At 30.8% G+C, this 14,806-nt stretch overlaps 1 protein-coding gene across 1 annotated transcript in view; it reads right to left on the bottom strand.

Moving 5' to 3' along the window:
- vap (RAS p21 protein activator vap) overlaps positions 1–14,806 on the bottom strand; it is a 126,046-nt gene that overhangs the window by 12,157 nt on the left and 99,083 nt on the right. Inside the window, exons 15-16 of the mRNA XM_075382278.1 lie at positions 10,033–10,187; positions 5,043–5,209 (exon numbers count right to left, since the gene is read on the bottom strand). Of these exons, the coding sequence (XP_075238393.1) occupies positions 5,043–5,209; positions 10,033–10,187 (322 nt within the window). The remainder of the gene's footprint in view (positions 1–5,042; positions 5,210–10,032; positions 10,188–14,806) is intronic.

Below are 14,806 nucleotides of genomic sequence, written 5' to 3'. Positions count from 1 at the left end.
TGCCAAAGAAAATGAAAACAGCTCCTTTTGCAGGAGTCATAGCTACAGGTTTTTGGGATTCTTGAGGTTTGGTTCTCATGACTATCTGAAAAAAATCATCATCACAGACTATTACACATCACTACTGGACTGATTAAAGACTGCTAGACATCCAAATTTGACCTAAAAGAATGTGCTCTCCTACCATGATAATGTACCTGCACACCTGTCACTGGTTGTTGCTGCATAACTCCATAACCTTTAAAGTCCTTCCAAATGTACCGTATTTGCTGGATTTGGAAGCGACTGCTTTCCCTTCCCAAACCTGAATAAATAGCTTGCTGGAAAAAGATTTATTTCAAATGACTTGTCATATCAAAGCTGAATAACTCGCTTATTTTGCAGAGTTGGAAAAATCACAGTATACAGAGGGTATTAAACATTTGGTAAGTCTTTGGTCTAATGTATCAAACTGCAAGGTGACTACATGAAAAAATAAAATAAAAAATTTCTGAGAATTGTGTTTACTTTGTCAGGCTTAGAACTGTTTAAGCCTTGTAATATGAATTGATAAGATTTATTTACCACAAGGTTTAATTAATCTAAAATATATTGTGGATTTATAGACTGATAATTGTCCTGAGTTTGCGGATATGTCAGATTCAAACAAGCAACCTGATGATATTGATATTGTAAGTATAAATAACCCTATGTTATCAGCTAATAGGAAAGGAATAATAATAATAATAATAAAAGGAAAAACCTGACAATAAAACAGATTTTGACTGGTTATTTACAAATAATCAGCCAGTGATAGTTATTTACTTTTTTCCAAAACCTCAGAAACCCCACAATTCTAGGACATGCGCATAAATTGCTAGAATTAACATTTAAATGATTATTAAATACATTTTTAATTGATATATTCAACTGATGAATTAACTTTCTCCTAAAATCTCTAAGACTACTCCTATATAAACAGAGTGCAGCTTGGATATAAATACAAAACAGTGGCACGCAATGACCTTCATGAATCAGTCTGCCATACAGCATCATTCCATATACATTGGAATCTATGCTTTAGTGACAGTGTGAAAATTATAGTGAAAGTTTATAATAGTGTGAAAGTTTCACTGTAGAATCTAAGGTGGAGTAGCTAACATCAAGTTCTGCGTCAAACTTGGGAAATCCATGATGGATGCTTTTTGATATGGCAATGTACTACAGAAGTTTTTAGAATGGCATTCAAGAATATAACACAAGGCAGAAAGGAATGTGATCAACAGTCTGGGTTGGTCTACTGTAATGTTCAGAGATAAAGGATACACAGCACAAACACGGATTGTGATGTAAAGATTAGAGTTCATCTTAAATTCCTACCACAAAAGCTTACAAACATTGTTTTTTAGGCGATAACATAATTGTGGAGTATGGAGGATCACTTTCTCCATCCATTTCTGTCCCAAGCCTTCTTTGTACCCTTATAGTTTCGAATCTTCACCTCATCTAATAACTTCATCCTTGCAGGTCCCTTACGCTATCACTTTTTCCATCCATTTCTGTCCCAAGCTTTCTTCTTTGTACCCCTGTAGATTCCAATCTTCACCTCATCTAATAACTTCATCCTTCTTCTACCTTGCATGTTTTCTTTTTCTACTGACCCCTATGATGCAGTTGTCCAGATTCCACTTCCTTTAACCACACGTCCTAGCCAGTTTCCTTTTCTTTTGTGTACTTTCAACATAAATGCTCTTTTTTTCTTTAATCCTGTTAATTACTTCCTCAATCTTCACTTTATCCATCTTATTTTCTCCATCCTGCTCCACACTGACTTCTCAAAAATCAGTCCTCTTCCTTATTATTTACCTTCACTCCCATACAACAAGACACTCCATACTAGCAATTGGCTAATCTCTTCCTTAATTAATTACAGATTTTTACTACACAGTAATTCCCTCTTCATACCAAAGACTTCCTTTCTATCACTACCTTTTATTTCCATTGCACTCTTCCAGTCCTCTGTCACCACAGTACCCAAATATCTGTAATTTTTTACTTTTCCTATTCTTCCTTCACTTGTCCTTACCACTAAATCCTCTTTGTTGTTTACTTCTATTACTTTAGTTTTCCTATAATTACTTTCATTCCATACTCTTTTATTACTTTCTTCAGGATTGTTAACATTCTTTGAAGAGCATACATGTCATCAGTAGAATACCATCAAGAAATATAATACATCTTATTTTTCATCCTCCTATAAAAGTATCTTACCATAAAAATAAATTTTGAAAAGTGTCTGAGAGGCAGCATCCTTGCCAAACACCTCAACTCAGACATATTCTTATTTACTTTAGAGTTGCTGTTTGTTTCATATAAAGTTCTTTAATTAATCTTCTGGGTTCCATTCTACTTTCTTCTCTCTAATCACCATCATTTTCTTCCATTTGACTCTATCAAATGCTTTCTCTAAATCTACAAAGCACAGACTCATTCCTCTTCCTCCCTCTAAATATCTCTCTCCAACCATCCTTAGTAGTCCAATGACATCTCTGGTTCCTTTCCCTTTCCTGAAGCCAAACTGTTCCTCTCCTGCATTCTCTTCCATTATTCTTACCAACTTTCAGTTACATAATTCCATTATTCTTACCAACCTCTAATATTATTAAGAATCAGAGTAAATATTTTAGCAGCATAGACTAGTAAACTTATTGTTCTGCATTCTGTACATTTTCCCCATTTTCTTCAGAATACGTATCATTAATGTTTTCACATATTTTAAGACCATACTGTATATCTTATTACGCAGTTCAACTATTTCTCAAACTCCTTCCTCCTTTAAACATTTATAAAATTCTACTGGACTACTCCAGTCAACTCTTTATTCTTCATTTCTTTAATTACTTTCTGTACCAATATTTTAATATCAAAGCTTTTTTATCCTCTTCAACAACCTCCCATTTCTTTTCTATGTTAAGTTCTTCAAGTTTCTCTGTTGTCATATAAGACCTCCTCACTGTTCTCATTTTCCTTTTTGCTTTCTTTGGTTGCTTTAACTAGTTTTTCTTCCATTGTTTTCTCATCCAATTTCTTCACTGTTTTAAAGTTCTATTTCTTAACTACCTTCCCTTTCTCTGTTTTCTATAAAGCTATTCCTATTTAATCATAAGTAACATATGATCAGTGTTGACACCTGGACCTGGTAATCCAATGGATTTCTTAACAGCATTCCTGTATCTTTCATTTAGTAAGATATGCTAACTTTGCCTTACTTTGCTAACTTAGCATACTTTGTCTTCAGGTGATATTAAAGTGTAACTTCCTCTTTCATGGTTTTTGAACCAAATGTTGATTATAAATAATTTTTTCTCTTGGCAAAACTCTAATAATTTGTTCCCATTTCTATCCCGAACTCCTATATTCTCCTCCTAAAACACTCCCGTATTCTAATACCTTTAAAACTTCCTGAGTTCCTCCACTTTGGGACAATTTCCCACTCTCAGAGCAGCAGAGTGCCTTATACACACTATTAATCCATCCTCTGGGACTTTGTAATGTGGGAACTAGAATTCTATAGAAGAATTGAGAGGAGAGTGGAAGAAGTGTTGGAGAAGACCAATTTGGTTTAAGTAAAACTATAGGGACAAGGGAAGAAATTTTAGGCCTGATTAATAGTAGAAGGAAGATTAAAGAAAAACAAACCAACATACTTGGCATTTATAGACCTAGAAACGACATTCGATAATGTAGACTGGAATAAAATGTTCAGCATTTTAAAAGAATTAGGGTTCAAATACAGAGATAGAAGAACAATTGCTAACATGTACAGGAAACAAACAGCAACAGCAATAATTGAAGAACATAAGAAAGAAGCCGCAATAAGAAAGGGAGTCTGACAAGGATGTTCCCTATCCCCGTTACTTTTTAATCTTACATAGAATTAGCAGTAAATGATGTTAAAGAACAATTTAGATCCGGAGTAACAGTACAAGATGAAAAGATAAAGATGCTACGATTTGCTGATGATATAGTAATTCTATCTGAGAGTAAAAAGGATTTAGACGAAACAATGAATGGCATGGATGAAGTCCTACGCAAGAACTACCGCATGAAAATAAACAAGAACAAAACAAAAGTAACGAAATGTAGTAGAAATAACAAAGATGGACCACTGAATGTGAAAATAGAAGGAGAAAAGATTATGGAGGTAGGAGAATTTTGTTATTTGGGAAGTAGAATTACTAAAGATGGACGAAGCAGGAGTGATATAAAATGCCGAATAGCAGAGGCGAAACGTGCCTTCAGTCAGAAATATAATTTGTTTATATAAAAAATTAATTTAAATGTCAGGAAAAGATTTTTGAAAGTATATGTTTGGAGTGTCACTTTATATAGAAGTGAAACTTGGATGATCGGAGTATCTGAGAAGAAAAGATTAGAAGCTTTTGAAATGTGGTGCTATAGGAGAATGCTAAAAATCAGATGGGTGGATAAAGTGACAAATGAAGAGGTGTTACGGCAAATAGATGAAGAAAGAAGGATTTGGAAAAATATAGCTAACGAAGAGACAGACTATAAGCCACATATTAAGGCATCCTGGAATAGTCGCTTTAATATTGGAGGGACAGGTAGAAGGAAAAAATTGTGTAGGCAGGCCACGTTGGGAATATGTAAACCAAATTGTTAGAGATGTAGGATGTAGGGGGTATACCGAAATGAAACAACTGGCACTGGATAGGGAATCTTGGAGAGCTGCATCAAACCAGTCAAATGACTGAAGACAAAAAAAAAATAATGTGGGAACTCCTTATACCGGGAGTAACTCAATCCCTTTAGATGTTAGTCACTTGTATATACTAGCAGCCATTAATATATACAATCATTGCCTCTCCTCTCTACTAGGGAGAGGTGAATATCAGAATTTTCACTTCACTGAATCTCAGACCTTAAAAGAATTTCCTAGATTCTGTAGCATTTTACAGAAGAACAAAATATGTAATCAGTTTACATAACGCAAAATACAACAAATAATTACATAATAAACATGAGTCCTATTATTTACTCACAGACAGCTGATCTAGAAACACAACCATTCGTTCCTTATTCTTCAAAATAAATGGATTTACTACTTCCATATATGGCTCCTTTCCACCAAATTCAACAAGATTTGCTAAATTCTGTAGACATTTGGCAACCATTATTAATGATCTAGCTGCCATTGGAGGAGGTGGTTCTGTAATGAAATAAAATTTTAAGTAATAAAAATACTGTACAATATTGTATGAAGACAAGAGTGAGATCTAACATGAGTATTAACCACTAGTCCTTGCTTAGACAAAAAACTATTAAATTAAAGAAAAACAACTCTGAAATAAAATTAGCTATATTAGTAAACATCATATAATTATAAAATTGTCATTATATTTGAACAGAAATTCTAGTCATCAACATATAAACAATGATAAAAGGTAATCCCATCAAAAAACTCAAAACTTGGTTACAGATAACGATAAATTTACCTTCATTTTGAAGGTAAAAAATAAAACAGGACCATTTAAGTTTACTCAAGACTCCAGCTAAAAAGTTTTGTTTTAATTTCACAGGTAAAAACTAGCAGTTAAATACTGCCAAGTTCTTCAGTATTAAGACAAAGAACTGTGTGTTAACTTTTTGGCCATTATAAACTGACATGAAAAACATTCAACAATATTGTAAAATCATGAATTTTACAAAGAGAAAATGAAAACAAAATATGTTTTTTTATTTTTTGGTATTCTGTACGTAACATCTAGGGAAGGTATTGTGTACTGAAACAGCTGTTACTTAAAATAAATAAAAAAATATATTTTGTTTTTATTTCTCTTTTTGTTTTGATAAATTTTCATCAAGTAATGATGAACATACATCTTCATACATCAATTATATGATTTTTACAAACTGTACCAGAAAAAAACTAGCCTATCAAAACTATAAAACATTTTCATAATATTATTTTCTTTTTTCGCTATTGGAAAAGGACACAAAAGTAATTAATTTTAATTGCATTTAATATAATTGTATGGTATGTTAAGAGAATTGAGTGTAAACTGAGAGGGGTGGTAAATAACTTGTTATTTTTAAAAAAAAAAAAAGCTGATACATAGATACCTGGTATTCATTTTTTTTGGGGGGGGGGGGGTCTGGATTCAGGAATTAACAGTTGTAGCCATGTCAACATCAGATATTATTACACAAGTCAACTAAAAAAGGATTTTTGAAAATTAAATTGTAAGTTAAGGACAAAACATCCTGCAACTAGAATACTTTCCTCATCCATAAATAAGTCATTTATGGTGATCTTAATTTCTTATGGAAAAATTTTTGGGAAATTGAGGGGCTAAATTCATACAGTCATAGGAAAATATCATTTGTGAAACTTATTTCTAAAAAAAATACCTATAGAAACAATCATGAAAGATTTGCTGTCACACTCCCACACAAATCAGATAATATGAAACTTTGTAATTCTCAAACAAAGATTTCTTAGTCTAGAGAGCAAGCTAAATTGTAATCCTACTCTTAAGAATAATTTTCTAATTTTATTCATGAATACATAAATTGAGGCCATATGTCTGAAATAAATTCATATGATTTGTCAACTTCAGATTCAAATGTATTTTACTTACTGCATCATGCTGTATTTAAGGAATGAAGCCTAACAACTAAACTTTGAATTGTATCTGATGGTTTAGCTAAATCAACAAATGGTTTATCATTTAATGACATACTATTAATCCTGCTGTCCAACAAGACCTTTTTTCAATAATCCGAACATATAATTATGTTATCACAGCTGTCATCACAAAAATGTACAGGTAAATTTCTGGTCACATTTAAACATAGCAATGTACAAAACATTTTATAGCGGGACTCCACTGACCAACAACTTAAACATTACACATCAAAAATTGGAATGTATAGTATAGCTAATGCCTCCTTTTTGATCACCAGGTGCCTTAATAAAATTTCTGAGGATAATAAGGATCAATTTCATGCTTCTTGTATTAAACTATATTAAATGATTTTTATGTTGATGATTTCATCTCAAGATGAAATGATCTACATATATTAAAAAAATTAAAATAAGTATCTTATTTATTGAAACAGTACGATTTTCCACTACATAAATGGTTTACTAATGGTCCAAGTATAATTTCATTAAAAGATAATTTCAATGTTTCACTAAACAAAAGGGAAAATGTACGCATATTAGGAATTCAATGGAACAATCATTCAGGTAAATTAATAATCAAATTTAATAAAAAGGAAATTGATGCATTTACTAAAAGAAACATTCTGTCTATTATTGCTGGAATTTATGATCCACTTGGCTTAGTTGGCCAGTAGTAGTTTTATGTAAACATTTTATGCAGAAATATGGCATATTTAATTTAATTGTGATGGCATTTTACCTATAATCTACTTTCGCAGTGGCAAGATCTATACAGTCAATTCAGCTTAATTAATAACATTACTGTTAATAGATCAATTAGCAGAACACACACAGATGTATGTAGTAACTCGAACAGATGGTAACTGACAAAGTGTTTGATTTTTGGTTGACGGAAACATTTCATACATTTCTGAATAATGGATCATTTTAACAAACTTAACTACCACTGATAATCCAAAATTTTTCAAAAAGAGAATTGTGAATTAACTGAATGCCTCCATGAAATAGATATAAATGTTTACTTTCAATTATTAATCTTGTTATGCATGTGTTAGGATGTAGAATAAATTGATGTTTGTCATCATACAACATCTTGGAATTCTGAAGACAACAACCTACATGAAGCATGCCTTTAATGTCTAAAAATGGACAAGAGAAAATACTGATTAGAAATCTGTGGTCCAGATTGAATTTCATTAATTTCTAAATCAAAATAGGTTAATTATGTTAATCGAATAAAAACACTGGAAGTGTCATTTAATTCTTTAATGGAAAATGAATTAAGAGTTTCAGAAGATTCTGATTTAACATTTGAATGAATCTGAAGCAGTAGGTAAAAGTAAAAATTAGTCTTGACAGATGAAAAGTCCAGAAATACCTATGAATGATGTAGAACAAACTAGAATTGACTCTTTTACATTTTTCAATATCACACTAAGGTGAAAAATGAATTCATTTGAGAAAAAACTGCTATCTGACCAGAATGATGAATCTTTTAAGAAACAAAGAAAACCATGCCACCCAAAGTGAAAATTTCTACGTTACTTAGGAAAACAACATGAGATAGAATATCTACAGGATTGTCAGATGAATTGATGTGATGCCATTTGGCATTAGAGATAGACTGTTGAATCTTTGATACTCTATTGGCAACAAATACTTAAGACTATTCACTATGAATCCAGCATATTACAATCATGGAGTCAAAATATAAATGAATTTTTTTATTAATTGTAATATTTACAGATATGATCACTTGGTGAGTCAACAAGCTGAAAGAAAACATTCACATAACTCAAGCATTGATAGAAAAATCTGTTTCACTACAGCAACTCTAGACTCTGAAGAGAGTAGATTGGATGAAATTTTTCCAGTAGAATAAATGATTGATATAAATACAACTCGCATAACCTATGAGTAATGCATCAGCAAATCCATGAATCTGAAAAGATTTAATACCGTTTCGCTTAATTAATATATTAATAGTTTTCTCTACGAAAACATGAGAGTTCATTTGAGAGGTGATGTTTCTGCTGGACAATTTTCTGAGTTACTCTTACAAATAGGAAATTGTAAATAAACTGAATCTGGAGGAAAGATTACTACACCTGAGTAGGTACAGTAGTCTACATAGTCTAGGTACAGTAGTATCTTCTTTTAAAATATCTCAGAGCCAAAATTTATCTCAAAGTTGCCACTGTCAAGGACAAATGTACGGAATGACTAGCGAGAGAGCAATTCTAACACTAAAAATGATACAGCTGCAGAGATCAATAACATTTTATTGAATTCTTTTGAAGGAGAAAATATGGAGTACAGATTCCCTGATTCAGTATTGCAAATAGATAATGCAGTGCAATAGCCAGTAGAGTTTCTTAACACACTTGATCCTTCTGGCTTTCTGGCATACAGACTTCTTCTAAAAGCTAGGACACCGATTATGTTGCTGTGAAATATTTGTTCTAAATTGTGAATGATGCATGATTATGTGTAAAAGCTCTCCAGAAAAATATAGTTAAAGCTACAATTTTTACTGGCTATGTCTGAGGAGTCATTTTTCATTCTTCGCACACTACTAATACCTTCCGACTACCCATTTGAATTCAAAAAGATACAATTTCCAATTAAAGTGTGCTTTGCAATAGTCATTAATAAGTCATAAAATTGCAGGAATCCATTTAAGAGAAGACTGTTTTTCCCATGGCCAATTTTATGTGGCCTGCTCTAGAGTAAGTTCTCCATAAAGTTTAGTGATTTTAGCATCAAATGGAAGAACTACTAACATAGAGTACAAAGAGGTTCTGAATAATTTTCTATAATATAATAGTACTAATTTGAGACTTTGCAACATACGTATTTTTTAAAATTACTTCATAATTTAAATGTGAATAACAATAAATTTGTGCAATATGTGAATACCGAATTGCCTTTTATTTAAACAAAGGTGTTTAAATAGCTCAGTGTTGATCAGTCAATTAGTTTTTCAATTTAATCAATCTAAGCAATTCCTCATTTAAGTTTTCGCAGGTGAAGACATGACTGGTAAGTATTAGTTTTTTAAAAAATTTGAAGAGTTTCACAACAAATCTGAACTCCTGAAACTACTTAAAGCAGATTTTTTGATAAAAATAAGTATATAAAATTACAAAACTATGGTTTTCAATGAATTTTATTTGGTTGTAAATACAAGTAAACATTTATGATTAAAATCTTTTAATAAAGTACAAAATAGCAATAATGGTTCAAAACAATATTTTGATTTTAATTTAATTAAAATATTGCTTTCAAACTTTTAGACTTAATGTAATAGTACTTTTAACAGTGTAATCTTTTTTCATAATTACCTGATATTAAATTAAATTGACGGGGATTTAATATAGCAGGACACAGCAACCGCAAAAATATAAATCCACTTACAACTCTTGTCCTGACTAGCCGTTCATGAGGCCACTTACCCATTACGGCTCTTTGTAAACAACCACAAATATACCTTACAGTCCTAAAAAAAAAAAAAATAACAAGGATTAATAAACACAACTTATGTTTGATTTTTGGTCACTCTGTTCTGAACTAATCTTTCAATCTCTGAATATTTGCTACAACTATATTTTCTGAATAAATGATCTTTAAATAAACATTTACTCGTGTGTACGTAATAAACTGTATTGATAACCAAGTATGATGTTAAAAACAAAAAAAAGTTGTACAAAAACTGATATTAAGGGCAATTTTTATCAAGTCACATCAACATCTATCAAAAATTAAATCATTTACATCACAAAATAAAAGAAAGAATAAAAACATACTTATGATGGAAATATTCGACACAAAGAAATAGTTAATAAGACCTTAGCAAATACTTAATTATATTTTTTAAATTATTTTTTTTTATATGTACCTAATATCATTCACAGGGCCGATTAAGTAAGGGCTAGATATTAATATTCTATTCATATTTATTAACATATTTATTTTCTTGTCTTTTTTTTGGTTTTATTTTTTCATTAACATTTTTATTTACATTATTCTATTTAGACAAGTGTATTTTCATTACTCACACAGTGAGTCCTTAAAGATAAATACAATAAAACTCATTTTTAACATTACAGTTTTAACAATTTGCTGCCAGCAAGAAAGAATTTTTTTTTGTCTTGGTAAAAGCCCATAATAATTTCACATTCATAAACACAATTACTCATTTTACATAATTTTTAAACCAAAGGTGAAAAGCTGGGATATGGCCTGTTACCTGACATTTCTTGATAATCAAATTGAACTTTTCATTCCTAAAAAAAAATTTGAGAACTGAAAATATAGTAAAAAATTAACACTTCTCTATGAGTACAAGTCATTTAACAATTGGCATCAGTAACGACAGGCGTACAACACATGGTCCAGTAAAGGTGTACACTTCACATTTAGTTGATGGCAATCTATTTTGGAAGAAGGACATTTGTTCTCTAAGTATACCTACAGTATATGTTATATTACCATATAATGCTGATAAGCATTATACTGTAGGTACATGCATAGATGTAATGTTGAGAATCTTTTTTGATCAAGAAAAATATATCTGGTATAAAAACATTTCTGTTAAGATTTATTTCATGATTTCTGAGAAGTTAACCTAACATAAAATTAAGGTTATAATTATTGTAGGTATTTAAATGAACACAAAAATTCACTGAACACCTTAAATTGCATTAACATTTGTGAATGTTAAACTAATGTAATAATGTAAAAAATCAATTTTTTATTAAGTCATTCCTGTAAATTGACTTTGTGTATGCGAGCACCTATACCTTTAAAATTTAACTTTTTATGTATATCTTACAATTAAATGAAATACTAGTTAAAAAAGTCACTTTTGGGACTAAATATTTTTGTTGTTGATTTTTATGAACATCATAATTCTCCTCCCCTCAAACAAAATGGTAGCACTTGATATCACTAACACTGATCTTACAGATAAGATGATAATCAACAATTTTTTTTCATACACTGTTTGACATAAAATAAATTTAAGAGTTAGATGAGAAATATCTGCAATACATGAATTCACCTTTGGACAATGTTTACCAGCAAATGAACATTTTTATCATGTAGATTATTCGGTTTGACTTCCATAATTAATTCACTGATCCTTAATCATAAGACTCATGCACTCAGTTGGAGCAATTCATGAGATACTTAAATGAAAGCAGTGTCAATCTAATCAGAGATACCCAGTAATCCCCCAAATTGCCCAACCCTCACATGATGGAAAATTCAATCATCCAATCACACTTAAAAAAAAAACACAAAATTAATTGTGATGGCTGCTATAAAAGTCTACATTCTGCAATGTTGGACTACATGATACTTCAATAAATTAGAAAAAACTAAAATAACTAGAAATATAACTTAAGTTTATAAATATTTAAATTGCTTGAGATTCGTCAGGTAACAGAAGGCATACAAGTAGAATAAATCCATGCAATCTGGACTGATTTACTTTCACATTCTGCCAGCCAGAAGATACAGAAAGTGTAAAATTAATGGTAAAGTTAGATTTTATCGTTTAATAAACAAAGAACCATTGTTTTTATATATCATACTCATAATATTTTCCAGTAAATAATGTTGCTTTCTTCATTCCCTTGAAAAATATTATATAACAGATTGTTACTGTACAAATAATAAAATTTAAACACCTCATTTTGATTATAGTGTTTTGTGAACTATAAAAAAAGAAAAATTAGAAATACTCTACTTAAATTTAAAAAAATGTTTGACTAATATTTAATATTATTTCATAGTACTATTAACTATGTAGAAAATAACTTTATGTATGTACCATTTTTAAATCTAATTTCTTAGGTTAAATAACTTATCTTTAAAATTTTTATAAACTAATAATTTATAAATCAATCTGAAGTACTTTTGAGCAGTCTAAAACTGCTCAATTGAGTGATAAAAGATCACTCAATTAAGAATTATGCACTCCAATATTGTGCACTCTTAAAATATCCAGTGTGAAATAAAATGCACTAAATGAAAAATATTAATACTGCGAAAGTGTAGTCCTGTATATTTCTTTTACTTGTTTGATCACTGTACTTGTACTATCCAGTATAGTATTCTTGTATTAATTAATTACTGCTCCTATATAATTTAATGAATTTTGCTGGGACAATTCAGGTTGCTCAATGTAAGCAATATTTCATTTAACTGATCTCATTGAATGAGATATTCACTTTATATTTTAAACCAGGGCTTCTTAAACTGTGGGTCGCGACCCCCCTGGGGGTCGCGAGACTACTGAAAGGGGGTCGCAAAGATCTGATACTTTTCAATCATTATAAATAAAATTTTAAAATTAGTTTACACACTACGTACAAATATAAATACAAATTAAAATCATACAAAATACTATTGTAGTTTTATTATAACTATTTTTTGAAAAAAGTGGCAATGCAAAACTGTTATGTAGGGCCTATAAATGAAAATATGGAAGTAGCATTTAAAATAATAATACAACGCGCTCCTCGATTTTCAACTGAACGTTCGACATTGATGTCTGGCCGCCGGCGTCAGTGTTTGCAAGATAACTTAGTGATTAAAGTACCCAGACGCCGCGTCGCCTTACAGCTTACACATACATTACGGAAGCATAATCAAGCTAGGCTAGGCGAATCGGCATATTATTTTTATAAAAGAATAATAAAAAAAATTAAATGAAAGCTTCTTTTTCGGCGTCTTTGTGATACGGTGCCTTTGTGCGCAAATCATATTTGCAGTATGGCTTCACATGCTCTTCTCACAACAATGAAGAACAACCAGTGTGCTTAATTTGCAAAGAAGTTTTGGCTGCAGAAAGCATGAAACCGTCAAAACTGCAACGACATTTGAATACTAAACATGCAACGTTATCAAAAAAGCCAATAGAATATTTTGAGCGTCTTTTGCAAACATCAAATAAAGAAAAGAACACTTTGGAGAAGTATGTTACTTTGAATGATAAATATCTATTGGCATCGTATGAAGTTTCGTATTTGATAGCAAAAACGAAAAAGCCTTTTACTATTGGAGAGCAACTTTTACTACCTGCAGCTATAAGAATGTCTGAAATTGTTCATGGAAAACAGTATGCTGCTGAAATTAGTAAAATTCCATTATCAAATGACACTGTGTCCAAAAGAATTTCAGACATTAGCAATGATCAATTTCAACAGCTTCTTATGAGGCTTAAAGATAGCTCAAAGTTTGCAATACAACTGGACGAGTCGACAGACATTTCAAAAATGGCACAGTTTTTACTTTTTGTAAGATATATTTATGAGGGAAGCATTCATGAAGATATACTGTTTTGTCGTCCTCTGGAAGGTCATACTCGTGGAAAAGATATATATAAAAAAGTAAATGAGTTTTTTGAAAAAGAAGGATTAAATTGGAAAAATTGTGTTGGTGTGTGCACGGACGGTGCTGCAGCAATGACCGGAAAAGTTCTTGGTTTTACAGCATTTGTTAAAGCTGGAAATGATCATATTACATTTACACATTGTATGATTCACCGAGAGGCACTTGTTGTTAAAAAAATTGCACCAGAATTAAACACTGTGTTTTTTGATGCAGTCAAAATCATTAACTTTATTAAAAGTCGAGCACTTAATAGTCGATTGTTTAAAAATTTGTGCATTGATATGGATTCGGATTATACAAGTTTATTGTTACATGCTGAAGTTAGGTGGCTATCAAAATGTCGAAGTTTGAAACGATTATTAACTTTAAAAGATGAAGTTCTTATATTTCTAACAGAGCAAAATTCTAATTTGGCCGATTATTTTCAAGATAATTTATGGCTTCTCAAGCTATGCTATTTGGCAGATATTTTTGATAAAATCAATGATATGAATTTATCAATGCAGGGAGTCTGCGTTAATATGTTTATGTTAAAAAATAAACTTGAGGCCTTTGTTAAAAAAATTCTTATATGGAAGAACAGAGTGGAAAGTGGATCGCTCGAAATGTTTCCATTTACTGACGAGTATATAATTAGTAACAATATTTCAAAAAAAGATACTCCTATAACAAAAATTATAGTTAATCATTTGAAGGATATGGAAGTTTACATGCATA

The sequence above is a fragment of the Lycorma delicatula genome, chromosome 1, assembly GCF_047948215.1.
Source record: "Lycorma delicatula isolate Av1 chromosome 1, ASM4794821v1, whole genome shotgun sequence".
Taxonomy (NCBI): domain Eukaryota; kingdom Metazoa; phylum Arthropoda; class Insecta; order Hemiptera; family Fulgoridae; genus Lycorma; species Lycorma delicatula.
This window is presented reverse-complemented; position numbering and strand designations above follow the sequence as displayed.